Source organism: Cygnus olor, chromosome 3 (assembly GCF_009769625.2).
Source record: "Cygnus olor isolate bCygOlo1 chromosome 3, bCygOlo1.pri.v2, whole genome shotgun sequence".
NCBI classification, from domain to species: domain Eukaryota; kingdom Metazoa; phylum Chordata; class Aves; order Anseriformes; family Anatidae; genus Cygnus; species Cygnus olor.
The window spans coordinates 79,892,819-79,920,416 of record NC_049171.1 but is presented as its reverse complement, the minus strand read 5'-3'; the positions used below and the strand labels follow the sequence as shown (position 1 = coordinate 79,920,416).

Below are 27,598 nucleotides of genomic sequence, written 5' to 3'. Positions count from 1 at the left end.
GAATTCCCTGCAGGCATGAAATACATTAAAGGCCAAATTCACCTCCCATTTGTACTTGTAAAAATTCCCTGTAACTCCCGTGATGCAAACAAAGTTACTCCAAAAGAGCAGGTGGAGGAATCTGGTTCCACAGCAACTACACTGAGACATACATGTGTAATAATTGAAAACAAAGGGGTATTATTTGTGTTACAAGCAACCTTGAATACCACCAGCCACTTTTCCTGATAGTGCAGAGGAAAGGTGCCATATGGGGAGGCTGTGATACCACTTTGTTGGTGCCAGAAGCCTGAGAATAAGGAGATCTAAGTAGGGACTAATTAAGTGAAGGATGGGTTTTCTCTGGCAAGGTGATTGTCCTGGAGCTTCTTGTGAAAGCTGATGTCACCTGCCTCTGGTAGATCCGAAGATGCAGAGCAGGGATGGATATTTACCTTCCCATGGAAGGGAAGACAGTCCTCCAAGTACTCTGAACTTTCACATACAAAGAAGGTGAAACCAGCCAATCACCTGGTTCAAGAGAAATGCAGTATGGATAGAAACTGGTGATAAAAACAATGACAGAAAGATAGACAGGCACAAAACGGGCACCGAGCCTACATTTCTCAAAATATGAAGTGTGCGCAATGGCACCAGGCACACAAAACACATGGTATGGTTACTGCCTGCCTGAGTGATGCGTGTAGATAGAGTTGTCTTTAAAAGTGCTGGTACAGCAGGCTCAGTGCATACTGATGATTCAATCTCTGAAATAATTTGAAATGGCAGTCACGCTTCTGAAGGCGCACAAAGTCCTTATCTTCCTTTTAAAGTAAAGAAGCTACTGCATCGACAAGAAAATATAAAGGGAATGCTGGAAGGCTTCACGGCAATGCATATCAACGAAAGGCTCCTCTTGGCTAACTATCCTATAGGGAAGCATACTCCCAGGAGTTCCGCCAAAGATCCTTGAAAGGCTTTGGTGGTGGTTGATAGGGAAGAAAATAAGCTTACCTACAAAGCAGAGCAAAGTTTTCGCTGTCTTGAGCTTGCAGCGCTGGTTGTGCCTTTGCAAGGGATGTTGGCTACAAGAGAACTTTGGGAAGACAAATCTTTGCCCGGGGTACAGCAGCCAGATCGAGGGAAGAAAGCAGTCCACTGTACGCCCACTGTCTCACTTCACTCTATAACTACATACTGGCTTTTTCATACAGCTCTAAACACCAGCTGGCAAAATTAGTCAATATTAGTCTGAAAGGAAATGTTGTTAATTGATTTGGAAAGAGAAGCTCTCAAAGAAAGCCAGTCTGTTTCATTAAAAGGAAACAAACAGCAAAGGAAACTCTTACCTGCTTCTGTACAACCTCTGGTCTCTATCATACACCATCAGGGCAATTTAGACATTGCCGTTGATGATAACAGAAAGAAGAATCTGAACTAAGGAAGGAAAAGTCCAACTAGGTCAACAAAGTCCCCGGTGGGCGGTGGTACGGTATCACAGAGCTGGTACACACAGCGGACATGGATGTGCTTGAAAGGATTCAATTTTGCAGCACAGGGGAAGATTGCTCTGCTTCTGTTTCTATATAAGGTAGGTAATAAACTGTATTTGAACTGGTAGAAACAGAATATGACCCACATTTCAAAGCTGGAACCTAGTGGGTTATTATTATTTATGATTCACAAAGCTTGTGCAGTGCACCAAAAGAAAGGAAGCCATGCTCACTGCCCAGAGGAGCCTCCGATACAAACCTTGAGAGAAACGCTTTGTTGGGCACGGGGCTAACTCCAAGGGCTTTTATTTATTATAATTACAGCATCATTAAAATCTGGCTTCTTCTTTCACTCAGCAAACAGAGATCCATTCTCCTACCTCTACAGCAGGAGGTTTTTATGCTGGGAGAATGCAACAGCTGTATTCTCCATGAACCGAAATCACAGCCTTCAGGTACTCCCCATTTAGCTCTACTTGATGATTTTAGTTCCTCTCCCCCTCCTTGGGCATTTCTGAATTTTCCCTTTCTTCTGCACAGATGTATTGCTACCATGTTTTCTTTTCCTATCTTTTTTCCCCTCAGTTTTTCAGTATTATTATTTTTCTCCGTCTTCATGAACTTTCCATGGAGTCTCACATTCACATTTTACCTCTTCCTGTCCCCTCTCATTCCCCTTTTGGCTTCGTTCTTCCCCTCCTTTGCCTCTTGCTTGTCACCACCTGCCTCCCTCCGTTCCCCTGAGCCAACCTTTTTCTCTCACCAACCCCATTCTCTCAACCAACCACCACATCCCCCAGTGGGTACCCCAAGCCAGTGCCTTCCTCTTTGCCCTTCCTTGAGGAGCTCAGCTCCCTATGCACCCCTCAGATTAACTCCTTTTCCTCACCTGCACCCTCTGAGTTCCCCCGATCTCCGCTCTCCCCCGTCCATCTCACCTGCTCTGCCTAGCCCTGCTCTAGGACACAGCCTACTTCTTTCTCCCCAGGACCGCAGCTCCTCCAGCCAGGCCTCCCACTCGCTACTCCTGGAGCCTCAGGGCTCTCTGGGGGGACTCCTGATTGCACCCAGCCCCTTTCCCCGTCTGAAAGTCTCCAGAGCTCCCCGCGGTCCCGGAGGGGCTCCGGATGCCCATCGTGGCGGCGGAGCCCTCACACAGCCCCACAGCAGCGCCTGCCGGGCCGGGCACGGGAGGCGAGGGCAGGTTCTCGGGGGGTCCCCCCGTCCCTCCCGCGGGGCTGGCCTCCCCCCGACGTCCCCCCCCGTCCCGCCGGGGTGCCAGCGGGCAGCAGCTCGCCCACCGGCTGTGGGGCCGGTGCCGGCTCCCCGGGCCCCGACGGGACGGGGGGGAGCCAAGAGCGGGGAGCACCCCGGGCACCCCTCCTCCGGCCCCCGCGTTACCTTCCACTTTGGTGAGGGTGAGCACGGGGCTGTTGCAGGCGCTGAGCGGGGCCACCCTGGCCGAGTGCTTCTTCATGGCGAGCCCGTCGCCGGCGGCAGCTCCCCGCCGCCCCGCGCCTACATCCTGGCGCCGCCGGAGCCCTCCTGGGCGGCGCTCCCGGCACGGCCCCGCGGCCGCCCGCCGGCTCCCGGCCCGCCGCCCTCTGCCGCAGCACCGGGCGGCGGCGGCGGGGGCTGGGGCTGGGGCTGGGGCTCGCCCGCCGCCGCTCGGGGCTGCCGCAAGCCCCACGTCACCGGCGCGGCCCCCCCGAGCCCCCCGGGGCCGCCCCCGGGTCGGGGCGGGAGCGCGGCGGAGCCCCCGGGCGGCCCCGGCCCCGGGCGCAGTGCGGCGCGGGCACCGGTCCCGCCGCCGGGAGCCGCCGGGTGGCTGCGGAACGGGCTCCCGGCTCCCTGCGCACCGCTCAGCCTGTCCCCGCCGCCTCCCGGCGCAGGGCGAGCCCTCCGAGCCGCTCCTCGCTACCTGCCCCCGGCGCGGCCCCCGCCGCCCCCCTGCTCCCCGTCACGGCCGAGCCCCGCCGGCGCTCCGTGCCGGCTCGCAGCCGGGCGGCCGGTCATCGCTGCCGGCCCGAGCACGGCCCTGCCGCTCCTGCGGCGTCAGGGAGCTCAGCGCCCGCGAGCACGCACCACCGGTTGATCAATAATGCTCCAATACTCGCGGAAACGTACCCTACGGCTTTCTCAGCACAGCTTGCTAACTTCCTCCGGAGGCATTACACAAAATACCTCAGCACTTACAAATTAAATAAAATGGGGGATTTCGCAACTGGATGTTGCTCAGATGTAGCAACTTGCTATGCTCGTGTTTTGTTTCTTTTTCAGAAACAATTTTAAGACCCCCAATCATGCCATACCAACAAGTTGTGGTCGGTTTCCCCTTCTGTTGATAAGCTTTTCTTATATTAACTAACAGATCAATTAATACAGTGGATCCAGCAGAGGACACATTCTAATGAGCGAGTATGAAACACAAAATAAATAATAATAATAATAATAAAAAAGCTATAAGCCAGGAATGAAACATTAATAAATAAATAAAATTATACAGCTATAAGCCAGGAATGAGATTTTGCAAGATGCTGAGCACCACCTGACTCCTAGTGAATTCTACTGTGGCTACGAAAACACTCAGCACATTCACCAGTTTCAACTGTGAGATGTATTAGCAGACCAAGATGCAAATACTCCACAGTTCTTAAGGTTTAGTCAAATTAACAGGAGTGCACTTTGCAAACAAGCCTAGGCGGCCAGCAGTACTCCCCAAACACTCCAAAGTATTTGTTAATGATATAAATAGTCACTATTGAAAAGCAGCCCTGACAGACTGGTTAGCAAACAGTGGAAAAGGCCACCTTCCTTCTGCAGGCTGGACAGCTATTTGTATTTAAGAGGCTAGCTTTCCTGGGGGTCAGATCCAGACTTAGCTTGCAAAGGTCTCATCTGGTGACCTGCAGGCTGATGGAGCCAAGGGGCTGCTTTGTGTTTCCTATCAGTCTTCAGGATGAGCTGTATCAAAAAAATCAGTAGGTTCCTTTCACAGGATTCTTTAGGAAAGTTTATTGGCATGCTCAGCATGAAGACCACAAAAGCCCAGCTCAGTCAAATGAAAAAAAAAAAAAAAAAAAAAAAAAGGCTTTCATGGTTATTTCCAGGCTATCCTAGTAGGATTACCTGACCCATTGATTTTCCTGTGATGTTACAGATCATAGGCATGTTGGGAACCGTGGGTTCATCTTGTTTCACTGGACTGTTTCATCTAGGAGTCCAAACAGTTTCTGATCTTTGAAAGAAACTACATGAAGAGAGGCAGATCTCACCGCGGCTGGTTCTGTCCATAAAATATTTCTCAATGCTAGTGCCTTGTATATGAGGATTTCAAAGTGCAGTATAAAATATTCATTTTGCACTGCTTCTGAGAAGAAACTTCAGATTCACAGGTGAGTAAAATGCAGCCACAGAGTTTAAGGAACTTCCCCAGATTCAGCTAATCGAGTGACACCAGCAAGGAACAGAACCCAGATGAGCTGTGCCTCCTTCCACCCTGAGCTTAGCTTCCACAATGATCTGAACCCCTGCTATAGGCAAGAAACCATTGAATCAGCATTTTACATTGAAATTTCAGGCAAATGGTTGTGCAAGGCAGAGGAAAATCAGACTTCTCTACTGTCTGTAACTTGTCATCACCAGGACATTCATAGGAATTAAAGGCTATTTATTTTAAAGCCTTCTTTGTTGCTGGGCACTTACACTCTTCCCTTTCTGCAAGGTTTTTGCTCTCATTTTTTGTAGGCAAGACATGGTAAGCACATTATTTTACTTGGAGGACAGCACCGTTCACATAAAGAATCATGATGAAAAGGAGGTGAGTTATTATTATTATTTTTTTTGATAGCATATTATTCTAACTCAACCACGCATATACTTACTATTCCAGGATTTGCAGGGCTGTTAACAGGTTTCAAGCTTGCGATGTTTTATTTATGGCTAGAACTCCAGATGTCAAAGACTTTCCTGGCAACAACCATCTCCTGTGGCTGGCTGGAGCTCTGCTAGCTTAGGTGATGGTGGCGGCCAAGCGTGCTGCTTTGAGAGGCTGGTGCACCTCTGCCAGCTGGTGCTGCGAGAGCCAGGAGGCACCTCAGCCTTCCACACTGCCGTCCTCCTCCTCCCTCTGATGACACCTTGCACAACCACAGCACTCGGGGCTCTTCTCCTCGATGCTCAGTTTAATCTCCCCAGGGAAGCTTTCAAAGGAACTGAGGACAACGAGTATCCAACTAACACTGGTTTCAGATCGGGAACAGGACATTCGCCTGCTTGCTGGCTTTTGGACATCATTTGGACAATGCGTGTCAAGTGCAGCTAATTAGGGCTAATGCAGTTTGATATGGCTGTACTTGACCCTCGATCCCACTGCATTTTAACTCCACCAGACTCTGATTTCTCTTGCTGCCCTTGCAGGCACAAATACTTACAGCCAGAGATCCATGCTAAGCCCCTGTCTTGCTCTGTGCATAAAAATCAGCCACATACCACAATAACAAAAAGTTGTGTTTATTTAATGAAGAATAGTACGTCTGAGGACTGTATTCCAAGGGCTCTAAAAGCAAGAGCTGGGTTTGGCAGCATGCTTGTTACTTTCTGTAACTTGTATCGCAGTGAAACCTCCCCACATCCCTAAGCCTTAACACATTTGCTGCTGGATTAGATTTAATTGAATTCATAGTAAACACCTTACAGTATTAAGTAAAGCAAAACCGATGCACTCAGGGTAACATTTCAAGTCAAATTTATGGCTATTTTTCCTTAAAACACCCCTCCAGCATTCAAGAGGCAACAGGGGAGAAGCTGGTGGATGTCTGGCTTCCAGACAGCTAATAAATTGGGAGAGGAAACTCAAAGCTTGAAAACCGGAGAGAACAGACTTCCAATTCCAATCAAGAGCATGGATGTGTCATGTGAAAAAGGCAGAGTCAGATTAAAAATCCAGGATGAGATAGTTAGAATTTGCCCAGCCAGGCTTCTGTACGGTAAAGTCCGATGGAGCTGCTTTTAATACATACCATCAGTTACCTGAAAGTTCAGATTAAAAAATTACGTTTGGTTGTTTTCTTTAACACACAGACATGTAAATGGAGGCATTAGCACCCAGCCATCATGCTGCTTTTAAGCTCATATAACATCACCACTTCTGTGAAAGACTTACCGATGTAGAAAGGTATGTTTGGGACAAAACTAAATTCTCATAGTTATGTCTATTACAACCCTTGACTTTTATCCTATTAGCTAATTTGATTAACCAACATGAAAAACATGTACAGTTGGTATTTTTCCAGTTCAGATATTTTCCTATTTAGTGTACCCATTAACAGGACATTTATTAATTTACGTGCTTGCCTTACCACTGAGGGCAATCACTGCTGAGCCCAGCAACCCTAAAGGAAATGGAGTATGGACTTGTACATGTGTAGCCAATTTCGTAACAGGCTACATCTCATGCCAAAAGGAATTAATCTGCTAGGAACCAAATACATGCACGAGTATTAGCTAGACACCTACTTTGTCCACAAGCTGTCCAGGAACAGATCCTCCTTTCCTCTTGTTTATTTGAAGTTATTTGTTGAATATTCTCCACAAACAATTATTAGTCTGTTTGTGAGGAGCTTGTGCTATTTGAATGCAGTGTTAGTTTTGTCTGGCTACCGTCTAACAACTTTCTAAACCATTTTTGTTTCCTGACTAAAAAAACATGTTAAACACGCCTTTCCAACTCAAATAATAGCTATTTTGGAAGTGACATTTGCTGTCCTGCTATCATTTTGAAATAAGCATTTACGACACGCTGCCTGGTGACCAGCCACCAGTATGCTGTTTGCACGTCTTCTATATTCACAACCATCATCCACTCAAAGCAAATTCCAATTTCTGTCAAAATCACATAGACGTCTTTCTTTGTAATATGTGCCTGGCTGCAAGGATGACATCTTTTCAACCTTCCCTATTCCAAAACAGGTCAGTTACTTTAGGTATGATATCGTCAATTCACAGGATGAGACAGTGGAGGAAGGAAGGTCTGACTGGCACCAGACCACACTGAACAAAGACTGATATACCCAAATGCTTTTTCTTCAAAGCCAAATCTGAGGTGTTCTTAAAGGCTGCAGGTTATATGTATGACCATATATCCAACAGTTCCTAGACATGGATGTGAAGTCCTAGTGAGAGTATCTTCCTATCTTCCTCTTTTTTTTTTTTTTTAATCCTTCTGTTTATAACTGCTGTAAGCACTACGGGAGGAGACAGCGCTGATTAATTTTATTTCCAAATCTCATAAAATATTAACTGTTTCCAATACATTCTGAGAGACTGTCCTGGTTTTGTGCATAAAAAAACAGCTGCATTTCAAATAATCCTGGTGGGTTCCACAAGATGTAATAAAAAAAGCTAGTTTAAGTCTCAGAGTTTCAATACTGGAGTATATAACTTAGTTATAGCTTTCAGACTTTTGCTTTAGGATTTTGTCAGGGAACATTTATGTCTTAACCTTGTTGTGAAAGGGAAATACTTTGAGAATTTTTATTTTACTTTGAATTTTAAAGAAAAGTTAATGCAGTGCCCATGGGCAGGTAGGAGACTGCAGTTTCATGAATGTAGTCTTACATTTACAAGGGGATCAGGCAAAAGGATGTTTGCCAAGCTGCTTCAAACTGCTGGGAGCTGAGGGGATCCCAGAGCCACTCGGTTTCAGCCTTATTTTCCTCAGCAACATGGGTGAAATGAGCATTGCTATTAGCCCAAGGCAACTCTTCCTGAAAAATATACATCCAGGAGAAAAGACAGGGACTGTTCATTTTCTGAAGGCCATTGGGCCTCCTGTGACAAACAGCAGGTGTTTAAAGGTGAAAGGTCCAGGAATACAAGGCAAATTCCCATATCTGTTTTCATGATTACATGATTCCCATCCAGCTCCTTCAGCTGACAGGCTCTGCACTTTTGCCTCTGTACAGCTGCAGTTTAGCCAAAATGTACACTTTTGGATCAGGTGGCTCGGGAACAACCCCTCATGGGGCAACTGTGATTTTTCAGCAATCCACACAGTACCATCAAGGTTTGCCTTTAGGAGCTGTGACCTGTAATTAATCCAGTGATCAGACTACTTACCTATATAGCATTTCTCGATATTAGTGGTGGGAACACAGCAGAAACTAGAATGGAGTAAAACTGTAACTCTTCAAATGCCTCTGTCTTAAAGCATGTAATTCCCTGGAAACTCCAGCAGGCTCAAACAGTTTTGCCTGGTAGAAGCTGCTCTTCACTAGCTGCTCCTGACAACTCCACCAACCCTCCTTCTGTCTCTTGTCACTTTTTAGCCATTTCAAATGTTGATCCCCAAAGCTACCAGTTCCCTGTGTAGTTTTGGCTGAAGACAAGAAAGCAGAGTCCTCGCTCCTTCACAGCCTGGCATTTTTTTCTAATGAGTCTCCAGGGGTTTTCAGGTAATTTTTTTGCCTAGCCATATTTGATGCTGCCTAACTAAGAGACCTCTATAACCTCAAGTCATAAAAAATAGATCATTATACCATCAATATCAACAATTCAATAACTATTTCTGAGCCTTCTCATTATCTAGGATACATACACTATTACAAATAACTGGGCATCACCTCTACATTCTTCACTACCACCTCACTCCTTGCTAGCTGTCTTTGTAAGACACCGGATGTGAAGTGCATTTAAATGTAGTTGTGCATGTTTTCCACCATCAGAAACAGCTGTGCTGAACCTCTACTGCTGTTACATCCCAGCTCAGGAGGAGTTGGCTCCTCCTGTAAAGATGCAAAGGCCAGGAGACAATGTTTGGCCATCGCTCACACTTCTAGCATCGTAAAACAAATAGGTTCTAAAATCTGAAGTTAGAATATATGAAAACAGAATTAAAAAATCTGTGGTTCAGACTCTAGCTCAAAAAAAAAGAAAAAGAAGTTCGATCTGTGAGGCAATCTTATATCCTTGAATAAAAGGTTCTTTAAGAATAGACTAAGTAAGCAAGTAAACTCCCTGTCTCAAACACAAGCATAGATCATGAGAACTGAAGGCAGAATCACATCTGTTTCTCCTTCTCACCTGAATACTTACAAGAATTTTGTACTGCCTTCCCAAGTAGTATTAAGCAGGAAAAGAACAAAAAATTAGATGAAAAAGGTCATCCAAAGATCATTCAGAAAATAAAAGTAAAGGCACTTCTGAGCAAATCTATTCTGTATTTTGAGTTGTATGGACAGTGCTCTGGAGTGAAATTCATAGCCTCTCTGTCAAATTTGTTTTCTTGACAGCTCCTTGAAACATGATTAGGTAGGATGTAAGCACTCCCAGTGGTCTACGGACTGGAGAGTCTCAGCCTACAGAAGTAACTTGCCAGTTATTTGCCAGGCAGAAAATTGCTGCCAAGATCCAAAGATGCATGAGACAACAGGTTCAGACAGATTCCTTTGTTGCCCTTTTATCAGGAAAACTGATTTTTAAAACTTTAAATAATAACTTCCTTGCCATTCTCCTCTGTATACTCTGCACTTTGTCTTCTTACTTTTTATGTCAGCATTTCTTTTGTTCTTTTTTTTCTTTGAGTTGTCTTTCCCTTCCTCCTCATGCCTTCTTTGTCATTTTTTTCCCAGTGCTAACACTAAAAACCTTGCAATGTGAACTGAATGCCACATCCATTTATAAAGCTACACTGACAATCAGGAAAAAAAACATTCTTTTTTTTTATTGTTCATTTCAGTCAAAACCCTTAATAGCTAGTAATGGGATTTTTGGAGGTATCTTAGACTCCACTACCCTTTGCTCTCTGATTTTAAAATTCTGCCTGTGCACGCTACCAGTGCTAATCCAGAAGAATTCAAGATGAGACTGAAAAATAAAGCCATAGGCACAGCCTCATCTCAAATCTTCCAAGCCCGTCCTTGCAGGGCTCCAAGCAAGGTCCTGCAGAGCAGCAAGTTGACTCCACAGACGCAACAAGTTAATTTTCCTGGCACCTTTAACTGAAATGTTTGAGTGAGTAGCTGGGCTGATTGCCCTCAGAGAGACCATTCAGTTTGGCACACTGAGTTCCTGCTTCAAGTGTAGATTTTATTTAAAAGGCATTATACAGGATGAACCTTTTAGCACCAAGTGCTTTGTAATGATATCCTCCCTACCCTGCAATCCTAATCACTCCAGTCTCCCATTCCTGGAGAGGCTAATTGCTTCCTCTTGAGCCCACCGGTTACTTCCCTCTTTCTAGGGGGGCTTCTCTTGCTTCTTTCAATTGCTATTAAGGGAGATGTTAATACAGTTGGGCACCGGCTATTATACCACAGTATGAGAAAGCGATATGAGCTTGTTTCCTTGAAGAATATCTGCCCTGAAATTCTGGGAAATGGTAGAGAATGCTGGGGTACAAATGGTTCTCTCTGGATATTACAAAATATAAAAGCACCTGCTGTGCTATGTGTTGAGAGCAATGGCATCAAGATCCTCCTACTCCCTTTCAGGCTCTGCATTTACCATAACAAAAGGCATGAGTTAAGTTTCTGCCACAAGTTACTCATGAGTACCCTGGGACATAACTTTGTTACTTCCTTAATGTGCTTTTGAGATACTATGATGAAAAGCCCTGAGAAGAGCCAAGCATTACTGTTATTAAACTCTTGGAGCGTACCTAACAACCTTACTATTCATAATTTATCACCCCTTCTTAATAAAGAGGACAAATTTATTAGCAGTGTATAGGGTAAATCTATGGTTATTGCTGTTCATCACTAGTGCAAGAATAATTAAATGTTTAAGCTGTACACTAAAACTGAGTTTTCAAAATGAGAGTTAAAACAGCATTTTGTAGACCAAGAAGTACCTCTTTTAACAATTCTAGGTATTCATAAATACCTAGAGATTTCTACAGTCTTCTTTGGGACATGAATATCCACTGGTGGATCTTGTCTGTTTTTCCCTTGGAGTAGGAGAAGAAAGCAAGCAAAATGGTTTATTGCTGTTTCTCACTAGCCAGTAATTGCTAAATCTGTACAGATTTTGTTAAAACAAGCATGACTTTTTAAAAATGCTGGAGTAGAAATTTCAAGTTTAGTGCTTATGTGACAATAGCTGTAAGCATTGAAGATGTGTCATTCTATGCCGTAAGCCCTGTATTTTACACAATAACAGGACAGCTCTTTATAAAGACCTGCTGCTGCTGCTTATCACTAATCCCTCAACTTCAAGACTGGATTTAGTTAATACTTTGGGGGAATGAATCTGGATCATTAATTAACAGTACCAAGGATATCTGTAATAAGATTACGCACGTGGTTTTACATTCCCATGACTCAGTTGATTTTCTTTTGAACTAATGGGAACTTGGCTTCAACGTGCTCAACACTGGAACTGTCATTGCTGATAGGACAGTAATAATGAAACAGCTAAAAAGGAAACTAAATTTTAAAGTAGACAAATTAAAAACATTAGGTGATAGATGAGAAGGAGGGAGGGTCGCTATAAGCTATGAGTCCATAAGATAGCTAAAGGAGGGCAAAGCCTTAGGTAGAAATGTCCAAGATAGATAAGGGAAGAGAGGACTACCAAAGACAGAATAAGACTAATGCAAGTGGGAAACAGTTCAGACAAGCATCAGAAGAAAGCACACTTGGAATCAGAAATTAGAAGAATATTGGGCTAATTCAGAAAAACTGAAGTATCTGCCTGTTGTGAAGAAAGACCATGTGTGCTTGGGACAGGGCATGGGAATTCAGTGGATCCTGTTCCTTTCAGCTGGAGGAAATTATAACCTACCAAAAGCACAGCTTTCTATTACAGGGAGGCTTCTTGTCCTATAATGCATTGCTTGGCATTAGCATGTATCCTTATGCAAAGAGCCTTCCAACTTGTTCTTTGGCTGCAGCTTGATCCTTTCACCATGGCCACCAGGAGAAATTCTTTGGAGAATCCAGATGATTTGCACCCCCCCATCACACAAAGTAAACCTGTCCGATATGGCCACAGGTGTATTTGCTGGGTGGCACGTGGATAGCAGGAGTAGTGGGGAGGAGACTGGCGAGGAGATCTGAGGCTCCCCTGGCTGGTGTAACCCTGGGGGAACATCAGCTTCTGGTCTCATTTACAGCAGCATGAGACATGCTCTGATCTTTGCTAGGAACTGGACAGATGCCTGAGTGATGGGAGGACAAGGGACCCGAGAGCAAAAGATTTGCCTATCCATCTCCTTCTAGATGGCATGAACCTTCATTGGGCAGGTTCCAGCCTCTGCAGTGATGGCAGAATCATTCCCCTGAGATCTGAAGCAATGAAATGAGCTTCTCTTTCCTCTCCCACTCCCAGCAGATTCAGGTCTGAACCTCAGGTTAAATTTCCACTGAACTGTGAAGCAGCAGGAAAGCAGATTTATGCCCTGCATATTATTTCCACTGGTGTTCCTCGAACTGTATATAAAACATTACTATAATTCTGTCCTAGGGTTCTGTTGATATTAACAAACCACTTGAATTTTACTTTAAGTAATTAAAATCACAAGTACCTTTTATAGTAGTTACAGGCAGGAGGCAAATGTGGCTGGGGCCTTGTAATTGAGATATGTCTAATAATTCAGGCAGCAGCATATATTTATCAACTGCATTTCTTCCATAGAAGCCTAAAGCCTTCAGCAATGCAACATACAGTTCCTCAAAGCTTTGAAACATAAATCTAGATCCCATGCCACCTAATGGAAATAAATAGCACAGATGCCAAGCAATTTTTTTCAGATTAACTACGTATAAAACACCTTGCAAATAACTTATAGATGTTTCATGTAGTAACTCATTGAAAATGAATGACTCTTCAATGTACAGCATCAATTTAAACCTGCCATGGATATTAGCATACCCGATGCAAGATGTTAAACAAACTAACGATTGATACGGAGACCTAAAAACAAAGCTCTAGACAGAGTCAGGCTCTCTGGCTCTTTCAGGCGTTTTTAGGAATAAACCGTCGCTCCATCAGAAGTAAATAGAAGACCCACTGTTTGCTCAGTCTTTTCCCCAATAATGGCATTTCTCCAGGATCGACTTGCAAGAGAAGATTAAAACAACAACAACAAGACATGCATAAAGAAAAGAAGGGAAAATCAGTAAGCAAATGCATTTCTAGGAGACTAGAAGGTTGTAAGGCCTCTGAGGCCCTATTCACTGAAGCCTTTAATCACTGTATAGGGCACAGCAATTTAAAGGAACTTTAGAAAACCTAATTGAAAAAACATATATACTCCCCAAGGCACAAGATTGCATATGAGAATTGACAAGTTTTTTCTTGGTGTCTTCTGCCCATTGGAAAGCTTATCTTATACTCTTGTCCAGATTGTCTGCATGAATGAGGAAGGCTGTGAGGAGGGAAGCAAAATCATGTCTGGAAGGCTTGTGTGAGACAAACGAAAGACTCAAAACACAGCTTTAAATCTGCAAGGAGCTAAGACCACTGCCTGACTAAACTTGAGAAAAGCTTGTGCCAGTCAAACAGGAGGAAGTACGTTTGGTTTTGCTGACCAGGAGCTCAGAATAGTTGTTGTCATCCCAGCATTTAAGAACTACTCACACAATCAGTTTGTACAATAAGGTCATTGAAGACGTACTTGTGGGAGACATTTTTTGAATGATACTTCTGTGTGTGCCAAACCTAACAGGGCATCAGCAGAAGACAGCAACCCAAAGGCAGGAGACACACAGAAGCATACAGAACTCATTAGTGCAATTAAGACTTTGGAAAGGGACAAATGAAATAGTAACTCGAACTCTGGGAGGGGAGTGCAAGTTGGCTTAGCTGAGATAAATACATCAGAGCTCCATCCAAAACAGCACCCAAAAAGATATTCACAGATAGCAGATAGCTTGTATCCATTTCATAACTTGAGGAGTGTAAAGAACCACTTGAAAATTAATTTAAAAGATAACAACGCTTTTGCTATCTGGACAGGGTCCATGTGTGGATGCCATAGGCCAGTCTCTTTCCAATAAGTGCGAAGATATTGCAGAGAAATACCCAAAACTACAGCTCTAATATTTACATGAATATGACACCCTTAATTTCTGTGTTTCAGCGTACATAAAACAATAATAATAATACTCACTGCTTCATGTAAATTAATGCTATGTATTTTTAGGAGTTCTGACCCTCTCTCTCCCCTCTGGCAGTGTATAATATATAAAAAGATAAGAAAATAAGCTGTTTGCACTTAATTCAATCTATACCACCTACATTAAACTTCACCCATTCTAACTGCCAGTTAATGTCTTATTGCTGTCTAAATCCTATGAAGTGGGAGGATTGTTGGTTTAAGTCCCTTTACTTAAAAAGAAGCCTTCTTTATCTTGTAGAGGATCATACACCTGCTCCAACAGATAGTATTTGTCAGTGAAGACAACACCTAGACAATGACATGCTATTTGATCATTGTAAATATGTTAATATTGAGCCAAGCTACACATTTTTCATCTCACATCCTTATCCCCCCTATATCTTATCAAACACAACTTTGTCATACCTTATTGCCAACCAGGAAGAATCTATTTCAAGGTTCACCCTTAAACAATAGTGTCATCTGTTTATCACAATTTCTAATCATTGAATGCCACCAAAACCAGCTTGCATTCATTGAAAAGGACTTCACCTGTGTTGTGGATATTCCATTTCCACTTATCACTCCCTTCCTGGATCATTGCATGCAAAGTGAAAAAAACATATATTGTATTTCAGAGTGATTTTTACCCCTCTTATTATTAATTGCATTTTCTTTTTGGGCAGAATGTCTTGAAGAGTTATTAAGTAAAGAGATACCATGCCCTACTACATTACCAGCAAAGTGATTGCATTTCATTGTACAGAGCTGCACAACAAGCTCTGACTGTCCGGTCTCATTTCCAGATAGTTTGCAGTTTCAAAATTGTTTTCACTGCTTCAGGGGAAGTCACCCAAAGTCACCAAAGATCTTGTTGTAAATGTTAGTATGGAAGTCATTATATACTGGCAACAGCCAGGATAACTGTGTTTTGCCTATCAATCTTTCATTCTTCTTACTCTATTTGGCATAAGGTACAAGAAAGTATTTAAATCTCCTGTGTTTTTTTCTGGTTTTTGCTGAATTATATATAATTTATATATAAATTATATATATATATATATAATTTCCCACCCAAAAGAAGTACAATGTGTTCGCTATGCTGAAATTACTACCAGAATGACTGCCAGTGACTGCCTGACCAGTGCTGAGTTTTGTTTTTTAGTATATGGAAAACTTTGGGGTGAAAGGTAAGAGCAAATAGAAATCATTACTGCTTCTCTTGTCACTGAGATACTAACATTCCGATATTCTCCTGCCTGCTTGCATACTGCACACAAACATAAAGAAACCACATTTAAGGAGGAAACCAACAGAAATGTGGTTCTCATGAATGTACCAAATGGGGAAAGAGGGGTTCTTTGCAACTCCACCGGGTGCAGAATGCCAAATACTTACCAATTTGCCAGTAATAGAGGGGAATGTGAGACTATCTGCTGCTGGAATTGGACCATAACAAAGAAGAAACAAGCTCATTTATAAAATGTTAATGACTACAGAAATTCCATAATTGAAATCACTGCTATGTCTGCTGCAGATAGTACAGATGGATGAAAGGGAACAGAGACGATCCTCCAGGCTTGTGGGAAAAAATCTTGCCACTCAGCACTGAAGAAGATTATGAGAATCGAGAGCCTAAATAAGAGAAAAGCTGAAAAAGCAGGAGGAGTCAAAATACATCTAGATGTGAAAGGCATAACAACTGTGGATAACACATAAGACTGTGCCAGAATAGTTTAATATTTATCTCAGCCAAGGGCCTATTTTGTTGTGTTTTCAGTTTCTTTTCATACTTCCTCTTCTCAGTATCTATTTCAATGTGAAGGAGACTGGGATTTGCCATGGATCCCAAGAATGAATTGAACTAAGCCTCAAATTCACAAGAAAGAAACAAAGTGAGCATAGCACAAAATCTTTTATATTATAATCACATCAGTTAGCATGTTGTAAGTCTCCCATGTCAGTAATGTGCCCCAATTCCTGACTTCAACCATGTATATTAGTAAATTTGATTAGTAAATTTGATTTTATCAGCTGACATCAGGGCAATGTCAATGCAACTATTGCTTTCAAATGTTATGTCTTTTGATGTATATATTTTACATGTTTTTCTGCTACATTGTAATATGGTTTCCATGGATTAGATGGTTGCTGCTGACATTACCCTTCAACATATTTGAATTCCAGGCCTCATTCTACGGAAAACTTCACAGGTACGTAAGCAAAATGCCAAATAATGGAGCTTCGGATTCAACTGACTTAAGCACATCTTCAGAGCTCTGTATCTGCTTAGAAAGTGTTTTGCTGAATGGGTTTATGTAGATAGTTAAGGCTGAGAACACCCATCAGCACTTTACTGATGCAGGCTAGCCTCCCTCGCTCCACAACATCTATTTGATTTAACCCTACAGAATGGGTTTCTCCTTCTTTCAGCTGACATTGTTGGGAATACAGTGTAACTCCACCCAAAAAACTCCCATCCTCTCCTGAGTCCCACTGAATTCAGGGTCTCAGTATACTTTTATGGCACCATATTAAAAATACTACTTTTAGTTTGACAGCTGCCGCCTCTCTCTTTTACTAGGTAACTAAACTATCACAATTCCCTGTGTTCTTGTTTAATGAGAATTCACAACCAGGGGAAGTCTGAAACGCGGTCCCTAAAACATTTTTTATTTTGCCAGCACTCACCTTACTCTCCCCTATTTAACACCTCTCTAAATGAAATAACTCTATTCCCATCCTTCTCTTCTTTCTGCAACTTCTATGAGGTCTTTTCTTTTCCCCCATCTTACATTTCTCCTATTCCTGCTGAAGCTGTTCTGTGAAAGAATGGCCCAAACTGGCCACAACAGCTGAACCTAGTGTAATAGACTATGGATTTACTGTTAGAGGGAATTATACTATTTCAGCATAGAACCTGGAAAGATACTGTGAGAAGAGATGCTTCTTTAAATTTGATATGATTAGTCCTACCAGTAATTCTGACAAAAGTCAGAGAAAGAAAATAAGGGACCATAAATGCTAAGACACTTTAACATGTTTTTAATCCCATATTCTTGAGAGCCAGCAATGGTTCTTTCTTCTAAGCATATTTGTGAGACCAAAACACCGTACAGGTAGTGCCTTTTGTAATATGTGAATTGCACTTTCCTACAAAAACAAGGAAATGTTCACATTACAAATCATTATGTCTGGGACAGAAAGAGACTGCAATGTGATCAGTAATTGCAACACGGCTGTTGTAAAAATTCACATCTCCTGTGAAGAGAGGCTTTGCACTGCCCATCCTAGACAGGCTTGAACGATGTAACAAGCACATTCGTTACATCCATTACCATATCCCAAGCACATTTGCAGCCAAGTCAGGCTGCAAATACAACACATTTCCCTAAATGGATTATTAAGAAAGCAGAGGTCCTAGAATTGCTTTGACATATCATTTGTACACATTGTCATCCTGACAACTCTTTAAGTATTAGAGAGAGAAACTCAAGCACAAAGACTGTGTGTGGAGAGCCCACAATATATTATAGACTACAGTGCAGCATCCTTGATCTGTTGATTAGCCCCTGGCTGTAGCAAGAGATGTCTCAGAAAAGGTTTAGATGACAGCTTACGTAAGAGAATATTTCACACACATATTTGGTTTAATCTCAGGTCCTCCTTTTTTAACATTCTTCTTTGTAACGATATTTCAGGTTTATGATCAAGAATGTAGCCTATTGCTTTGCTAGACAATATCTGTTTTCATTTATTTTATGCCTTTAAATCCCATGAGACAAATGTGTTACTTTCTCAGAAGCAAAAGGTTCAAATAAAGCAGTATTGCAGCTGAACTCTGTATGCCTGCAAACTAAGATACGGGTCAGACTTCCAAATGACAGCAGATGAGGAAAGTGCATACTGATGCGGATGAACTGGTGTGTGTGGAAAACAGCGTGGAAGTAAATTACAAAATATCTGTACGGGCAGCTTATGCTGTCTGCAGAGAATCAGTTTGTGACAGAACGCCAGTATCCCCGGGCTAGGCACAGGTACCTGGCACCAACGCCAGCCTCCTGTGGGCACTCAGGGAGCCAGAGGAGATTTGTGCACCTGGGAGCTCCATGAGCACAAGGCCTTGCCCAGCCACCCCGGGTGAGGACCTCAGGACTCCTGCGGCATTTGACGGTGAGTTTAGGCAGAATTTGTGAGCAAATACTTCTCTCTCTGCTGTTTCTGTTGACGTGCTCAAAGAATTTCAGTGGAGCAGAAAGGCTCTTTCCTGCCCTTTGGAAGCTCTGCTTACCATATTGTTATTGTTTCAGGTGAGCTGATCAGCACTCAGAACAGTTAGGTTGGACATCCAAATACTGACAATGTTTGTGCAATTTATCACAACATCAAAATCTGATTACGCACAAATGAGAGATCACTTACATGTCCAATTAATAGCAGAAAGCAAGAGGAAAGGAATCAAAAAGCACGGTGCCTAGCTGGCTTGTCTGCATGCTGTATAAGTCAGTAAGAAAGCAAAGATAAAGCATTATCAGCTGTATTAGTATTAAATAGGCTTGTTAACAATCTCTTTATGATGGTATCTCAATATTGCACTGTATTTACATTGAGCTTCTGTGTACTACTGCTTGATCAGTGATTGTCTCTGGCATGAGCCTACAGCTGGATTGCAGGAGTTATATGCCCAGTATAAATTTGTTACTTGCATGAGGAGATCTGACTTTCTTGAGTATCTGCAAAAACCTACAGTGTGAACTAAGTATATTGACCCGTAGAAAAGTGAGGTATTTACAGTCTGGTCTTAAGGGGGTGGTGCAAAATCCACAGCAGCCAATGGAAAAGTTGTTGCCTATATCTGTGGAAAATTCACTCTTGCTTAGGCAACTTTGAGTAAGTCACCAAATGCTCAGTTGGCGTATTGCCACTCAAGTTCGTGGAATTGTAGCAGAAGAGAAAATGTCCTAAAAAAGGAAGCATTTGATAAAGCCACTGTTTTTTCAGCGGTGAACTGAAATGTCAGGAGGGCTGGGAAATGCAGGAGGTTTTCAGGAGCAGATGAAAGAACCAGAGCAAGGGAATAAAGAGCATAGGTTTGTCTCATCTGTGAACAGCTGTCTGACACCTGATCTCCAGATAAAATATTGATATGAGAACAATAGGAAAAATGCGTAGGTGTTCAGAACATCATATTTATAACTTGTACATATGACATCATAAAATATATCGCTAAAGATCTTCACTAAGGCACACGTTATTTATAGAAAATTCACAACTGAAAGACAAGAGAAAAAATAATTATTCAAGTAATTCTAGTGATAAAACATTTAGTTTTGTTTGCTTCTTCATTATGTCCCTGCTTTTATACAGAACTGGTAGATGATGTTAAACAAACATGAGAAACTCTTATTGGAACTGACGGATTTTGCACATACTACATGGGCTATCTCAATACTCCTCTTTGGCTTGATCCCTAGTAGAAAAGCAAGGAATAGCGATAGAAACTGCTGCTCTGACTTTTAGAAGCTTTGTCAAAGCACTTGAATTGGACTTTAAGTGCAATTGTGTTAGACTTTCACACAAAGCATGATAGGGCTTTTCTCTTTTCTCTCTCACTCAGCCATTTTGTCTGGCTGTTGCAATCACTTTGTGATTGCTCTGATTTGGCCTTCAGTTATGCTTTTCAGAGTTCAGACAAGAAATCCAGCTTGCAGTACTACTAGACATATTTGGTGTATGCTGCTGTGAAGTGTGGCTGATGTTTAGTGTGGAGCCACATAAGCACAGAAAGGCTACAATGCCGTGATGGGTTTGTGTCCCTCACCAGAAGTAGGGGCATGGTGTATGGAAAGGCTACTGCTAGAAGTAGTGTATCACCTTTAACACTGTACTCTGTGTGGGCTGTCTGCAAATAACCCCCAAAGAAATAGAAAGCTGTGAGTTTATTAGGACATGCATAGTGAATACTTCAGATATATGCCGTACAAATATGTTACAGTCCTAGAAATGTAGTTACCATTAGTAACCAGCAAAGTTATTTTCACAAAAATCTAATAACTGTTCAAACTTGAAGGAATGTACTAATTAAGAAGCACAGTAGGATTATAAAACAGAGAAGTCTGGAGAGGAAGAAAAGTCCCACTAGCTATATTTGCATATTTTAATTTCAGAGCTTGGTGTCAGAGAAGAATGAAAAATGCTGCCCGACCACAGGCATTTTCTCATGGGCACAAAATTTACCTGCTGCTGGGTGGCAGGACTGAGATAACAGGCAGGAAGATTAAGAGAATCCATCCTAAGCAGAGCAACAGGGTAGGTTCAACTGGAGGAGAGTTCCCAAGGCAAATCAGAGTGGCAAACTAAGTTCCCTATTGCTCTAGGTAGTCTTACAGAGCCACTCCAAGGGCAGGGGATTGCCACCAAAAGAACACTATGGCTGTCACTGCCAAGTCCACACTCAGAGCCCTGGCTGCCATGCAAAGACACTGCTATTTTTTTTTCTCCATCATCCAGAACATTATCCTTACAAGAGTAAACCTCTTCTTTGTATTTTAGGCTAGTATTTGAAACAGATTTGTGACAACCCAAAGCCCTTTGGTTCTCTTACTTCCATGCTGGCCAAGAATCCAAACCAGGAGACCTGTGCCTGCAGCCTGCAATACGCATGGGCATCTGCAGGCACTAATGCTCCTCATCCGGCATTAGGTGCTGGGGAGAAATCAGCCCTGCCATTATGTTGTCCAATGCCTCACAGAGAAAGGTATACAAGGAAGACATCATTTATCACCTTGGGTGACCCTCAGGTTAACAGATAATCTTTGTATAGAAACTTATGTTTATTCCGGAAAACTACAAAAGGGGACAGCCTTGTACAACTGGAGGATGAATGAGTAATCTTTTCTTGCAAGGACAGACAGAAGCAGGGTTTTCCAGGCTGTTACAGGATTCATCAATTAGTTTGCAAGTAAGCTATGTGGCAGCAAAAGGCAAAAACACTTCCATTGCTGACAGTATTAAAAACAGATCAAAAGATTAGAGGAAATTACCTCTCTGTTGTCTCCCAAGAAAATCTTCTGCAGTATGATGCAAAGCTATTTCACTTCAGGGGAAAAGACCTGTGAGATCTGTGTGTGCAGCGAAGATGAAATGCATTTGTCATGAAGACAAAGGATTTCATGCAATCAACATCCAATGAAAGTGTTGCATCCAGTGAGCACTCTAGACAGGAAATAATACATATCCCTTCTACTCCCACCTCTTCTCTTAGCTGTCTTTATGACACCATTGAGAGATTCTTCTGAAGATCTTGGGAATAAGGAATTTTGATGAGAGCTATAGTAGGTGGACACCTGTGGTATGGTCCTGGGAAGCTTTCTTTTACTATGCCATGCCAAAACAGATGTCAACAATCCAGGCTTGAGTGAGCTACAGAACCGATAACATTTTCACTAAGAAAACTAGGTGAGGAAGTGGTCTGAAAAGTGTAATACTGAACGTGTAGCCTCTTATTCCACTCCTCAAACCAAGAACTAGTCATCCAGCTTCATATTTTTTTAAATATGGTATTTTTAGAAGCAATATGAATTGAAAGTAATTTTAGCAGCACCATTCATAAGTTTGACAGCTTTTATAAAGTAGGAAAAACAAGTAATGTGAAACAAATATATGGGATAGGAATAACCCCCCTAAACTGTCTATTGACCAGTTAAAAATATATTTTGACTCATACTTTTCAAGGTTTAAGAAAATCAGAAAGTTTTCAAGAAGATATTTCAACTGGGCTACGAAGTCTGTAGAATAAAAGCTGTCAAGCAGTGCACTGTGTTATATCTGGGGTATTTTGAATACACCGTGATAAGCTTTTCTGTCATCATTTGCTTAGTTTTATAGTCAGCACATAAAATGTAAATGATCACAAAATGAGTTCTCCTGTTAGGATATGAGTGCACATGACTTTTAACTTCAGTGGCACTTGGGTACAAATGATCTTCAGCCCTCCATGCTTGGTAACTGTCCTTGGTTTTGTTTTCCATCTCCAGGCCACGATACAGAATCCAGAATTCAAGTCCTTTAATTTTCCCCATCTAGTATTACTGAGTCATTGCAAAGTGATTGTTAAAATATACGCTCCTGCTCTATTCCTTATTCATTTCAGGTGAAAATGCCAACTAGAAATTTTATTTCTCTTACCTCTGTGGATCTGGCACAGCTTTAAGGGTAGCCATTTGAGATTTTCCTCTGACTTGCACATAATCAAAAATACCTTCCAGGTAAGTTCCACTTAAAAAAATCTTTATTATGGGTAATTGTATTATAGGTAATTGTGTCAAACTCTTTCCTGCATAAGATCCCCAGTGAGTTTGCTGTTCAGAATAAAACCAACAACATATTTTTCATGTAAACTTACTGAGTATGAAATTAGTAGGGAGTTTCTCTCTCACATGTACTTTGGGCTGAAACCACTGCAGACCTCGAAAGGAAGATGCATGGATAGATTAACAGAAGTTGGTTGCCCTTTAGGCTTTCTGTATTTTGTAGAGGAGAGGGAAGGGGAAACTTTCACTGAGAAAGTGAATCATTTGTCCTGACATGTTCAAGTTCATGAAAACCCTAAAAAAACACGTTACCCTAACTTAAAGCTTTGTCCAACTGTGTCGATTCTACTCTTATTTTAAAATGTCCTCAAACAATTAACCTACACTGACCTTGATTTTTAAAGATTACCAACAAATCCTCAGTCAGAATCAATGGTATGTTTCCTGGACATGCTGCTTAACATTAATGCAGGATGTGAGCCAGCAGGTCTCTCTGTCTGATCCTGCAAGGATGATTCAAAAGTTACCCTACTACCAAAGGAACAAGTTTATTTTCCAAATGAAGAAGCTCACACATAAGAAATACCACTACACATATCAGTCTTTCTGCTGCATAAGAATCCAACTTGCTGAAATGTCACAAGACTCCCCGTCAAAAATACAAAGCTTATTTGCCAGTGATACCCTCCTACTCTGCTGCAGCCCACAACATGCTTAAAATAACCAGGCAAAGGTAAGCTTTAAAGCCCTCTGCTTTGAGCTTCAGTTTCAAACAAAGCAATTGCATTTTAAACAGAGGAAGTAAATGTTGTTCTGTTCAAGATTTCACCCTTCAACCAGAAATAAATATAAATTCCCCTATTCCTTAACTATTTCATGAAACTGTGAAACATGTGAGTGTTCATAACTGTGTGAAGCACTGTTAAAAGTTACCACATGTAATCATCATCACAAAAGCCCAGACTGCTTGGGTGACTCTGCCAGCTTTGGTCACCATGTGAATAAGGGGAAGGCGTCACTATGTTCTCCAATGCATCTCTGTGTTTTCTCTGCAATACTGCTAGGCAAGTACTTCATACTGGAGGCTGTAAATTCTGGAACAACCTCCCGTCCTAAGCTGCTGCCTTCACTCATGGTCAGCCTAGCAACTGTAATGTCTGGTCTCTAAACTGAGACAACAGTGACACAAGGAAGCACCTACGTGGCTGGCTGTAACACCTGTGTCACATTGGCAGAGTTACGCACTGTGGTTCCCAGTGTCCTTTTTTTCCTTGCCCTTTCTGGCTTTGATTCTCTCTCTTTTTTTTTTTTTTTTCCTGATCTGTATGCTGTGGAAATAGAGCTCCTGCTTAACTTACCTCTGAATCGTTGCATGACAGTTCGTGGTTTGTGCTGGTTGACACAAATTTTTAACTGTCAATTTTTTAAGATAGCACCTATGTGTCTGCTGCACGACCCCTTTGTGCCTCAGCCTATGACAAATATGACTCCTTCACTCCTATCCCATTCTTCTATCACATCACTGTGCCTTAATTTCAAGACTAATTTTGCAGCTTGACCCTCTCATCTTCCAGTCCTTCACAGGCTACAGGGGCTGAAAAGCTGCACTGCTTACACCTGAGCCCTGCAGAGGTACTGCTGAATGCTCTGGAAAGCACTCTGGGGACAGCAGATGTTAAACATGAGAACATTAAATATTTGGGACACTGAGGAGTACAAATGAAGCTCCTAGCTGTCCTGTAAGTGACGTGAGAAGAGTTAACTGCAGTTTGGGTAGCATGGAGAAACAATTTAAAAGAAGGAAACCCTGAAATGTCAAAGAACAGAGTTATCAAAACAGATCATTGTTAACAAATGGCTGTTTATTGCTAACAAAGCAAGTGTATGATTTGAAGCTGGATTCTTTCTGTAAGCATTTACTAGAGGAAGAGACAAAAAAAGACATTTGTATCCTATCAGTTGTTCATAAAACTCAACTGTTCCCATATGGCCTACTGCTATACTGTTCTACTTCAGGATATACGAGTTCCAGTTGTTGGTCTTCAACAATGATCCCCTGAGTGAAATATCCCCTCAGTACTACTGTAGCTACATCCTATTCCCAGTCTAATTTTTTAGAGGAGAATTAATTTGAGATAGTGACTGGAACAAGCCTCACACACTTGAAGCTCTCAGAACATCAGGCACACCTGGACAAAATTTACCATATCATAGTTAAATTGTGAACATATTGGTGATTGTACTGCTTACCTTGCATTTGTCAGGAAAACTCAGTTTCCCTGTCTGAGTTCATGTGAGTATCTGGGTAACTTCGGAAATGCCTTGGCACCTCTTTTGTGGTAGGAATTAAAATCAGTAATACCTCATGCATGGTAGCAAAATCACACTGCAGAATATGAACTCGCAAAAGTGCTGCAGAGGAGGGACTGAAGTTATGCAGTCGGTTCAAGGAACATACCTTGGGACTGTTTTCAGAAAATGCTCTCCAAGACAAGTTTCATCAATAACTAATTTCTGCTGCTGTGGTTTCTCTCTGCGTGTGTTCAAGCAACTGAAAAATGGGCTGAAAGCACACACACCAGCCGAAGGCCCCACTCCTTAGCTTCTGTGCAATAAAAAGGATGCTGGTTTAGTATTTCTGAGAGATAGGCCGTCTGCTCTTCCCTGCCCTGGTCAGCCCAGCACATCTGAAGATTGTGAGGTGCAGAATGGTAAATCCAATGGCTTGGCTAAATTTTGCCCATAGACAATTAGTGATTTGTTTTTAATGAGTTCTACAACTTGCCAAAAACTCTCCATGCAGTAGAGAAGCCACAGCCTTCCTTAGTGTAAAGCCCCAGGCAAAAGTTTTCACCTTTTGGAAACAGTGGGAGAGCCAAAGGTAGGAAGAAACCTTTGCTGCTTACCTCTGCTTTCACTGGCCAGCATTACGATGTTGCATATGCCAGCGTCCATTAGGCATCTTGTTATTGTAAATAACATTTCTTCTTTGGCAAGTGATCTCACCCCACCAGAAGTGCCACTAATGCATTAGTGCATAATTGAAATAACATTTACAATGCCACCTGAGAAAAGGCTTCAGCTTCAAATCTTATTAACCACCTAATGATGAAACAACACACTAGAACTATAATTGGAAGGGTAGGTAAATATATAACAGACTTCGCTGGCAAAGCAGGTACGAAGGAGCTTAGCACTATTTGGCCCACTGGGATAGAAAACGGAATGTAAATGAGAGTAACCCTGCCTGGTTACAGTGAAATGCAAGGCAGTGTTTGGAAAAAATGGAGCATAAGGTGACAAAAAGAAGCTAAAATCACACCTTCATTTTATGCATGGACATACCCTGTGTTTCTTTCAGTAGAGGTTGTGGTATCAGAAAAAAGTGGCTCTCGTTCCTTCCCTGGCCTTGTGATGCTTAGCTCAGGTCTCAGGGGAACAGAGAAGCTGCACTTGGTGCTCCCCTGGCATCAGTGGGACCTGATCCACACTTCCAAGTTTTCACTAGAATAACTGCACCAGTTAGGTTTGTGAAAGGATATCTTATCTGTGAAGTGTACAACTTGACCAGAAAAAAGCCCAAGACACCTGTTATACTGGCAGGAAATACTTTTGCTGACCTATCTTACTTTTTTTTTTTCTTTTTTTTTTTTTCCCCTGGTATAAGCTGTACAGGCCAAAAAAACTCCCGGGTTTTAAAGACTCAATTTAGAAGGGCTCCACTCCACCAATGCAACCACATCTGCAAAACGTTCTTTACTAGTGACAAAGACTGAGTTTGTCCACACTCACAGAAGAAAGAGAGATTGAGATCTGTTTTTAAATCCAAATTTAAAGAAGCTCATTCAACCCACTGTTCACAGAACTGTAAACTGCCAAAGGTGTAAATCTCCAAAAACTAAGCAGAGGCAGCAGCAGGCATGACTGGTGGGGCAGGCTTTGGGTTACAGTAATACTTGGGGACTCCAGCTAGGTCAGTCTGACATGATAGTGAGGCTGGGGGTACATATATTGAGGCTGATGTCAAGACAATAAGACAAAAGCTTTCTAAGGTGAAATGTTTTCTGCATCTCTATTTTTCAAGTGTTTTATGCAACCTCAAACTAAATGCACTTGAAATTTGCAGCTAGTACAGCAATTTCATAGTTTCCTTTGGCTGGAAAACCAGAATTTGCAGTAATCTGAGGCACCGGGACCTCTTCTCAGCTGTTCTTTGAAAATTATGAGCATCAGGCAGAGCTAGACCCATTACACAGCATGTGACATCAAACACTGAGATCTTACACAGTTTTCTACATTATTAATTTTCTACCTGATGGCAATGTGCTCCTATTATTTCTGCCTCCTACTACTGTTCTGTGGTGAAAACCCTGCAGTAAAAATTCAGGTTAATTCCTTTTATTTTTCTACCTCCTGCTGCTGTCCTATCTGTCAGAGCTGCTGCAGGAAACAAAAAAATGTAGCAGAACAACTTAAAAAAAAAAAGCATTGCTCTACCCCATGTGATATTGACAGAATTTCACAGCTCCCTGTCTCAGACAATAAAGAAAACAGCCCTTAATTTTCATGTTCCAAGTATTATTTTCCCACTGTCCCAGGGTAGCAGAAAATCAAAACCACCCATCACCTCCTGCACAAAAGCCACCACAGAGCAAAGAACACCATCACTTTCAGGCGGTTTCAAAGATCTAGTTTTCCTTACTTGTTTTTTGGCT

The 27,598-nt window shown here is 42.1% G+C and overlaps 1 protein-coding gene across 6 annotated transcripts in view; it reads right to left on the bottom strand.

Moving 5' to 3' along the window:
• The window catches only part of SLC35F3 (solute carrier family 35 member F3), a 161,551-nt gene that overhangs the window by 51,734 nt on the left and 82,219 nt on the right, over positions 1–27,598 (bottom strand). The window contains exon 1 of one of the 6 annotated variants that reach the window (XM_040552108.1): positions 21,615–21,803. The exons of 3 other annotated variants lie outside the window; for them this stretch is intronic. Coding sequence is in view for 1 of the 3 variants with exons in the window: in XM_040552107.1 (XP_040408041.1) it covers positions 2,874–2,949 (76 nt within the window). In the remaining 2 variants the exon portion in view is untranslated. Of the gene's footprint in view, positions 1–2,873; positions 3,025–3,599; positions 3,667–21,614; positions 21,804–27,598 lie in introns of those variants that run through there. 2 more of the 6 variants (XM_040552109.1, XM_040552107.1) reach the window with 2 other exon arrangements.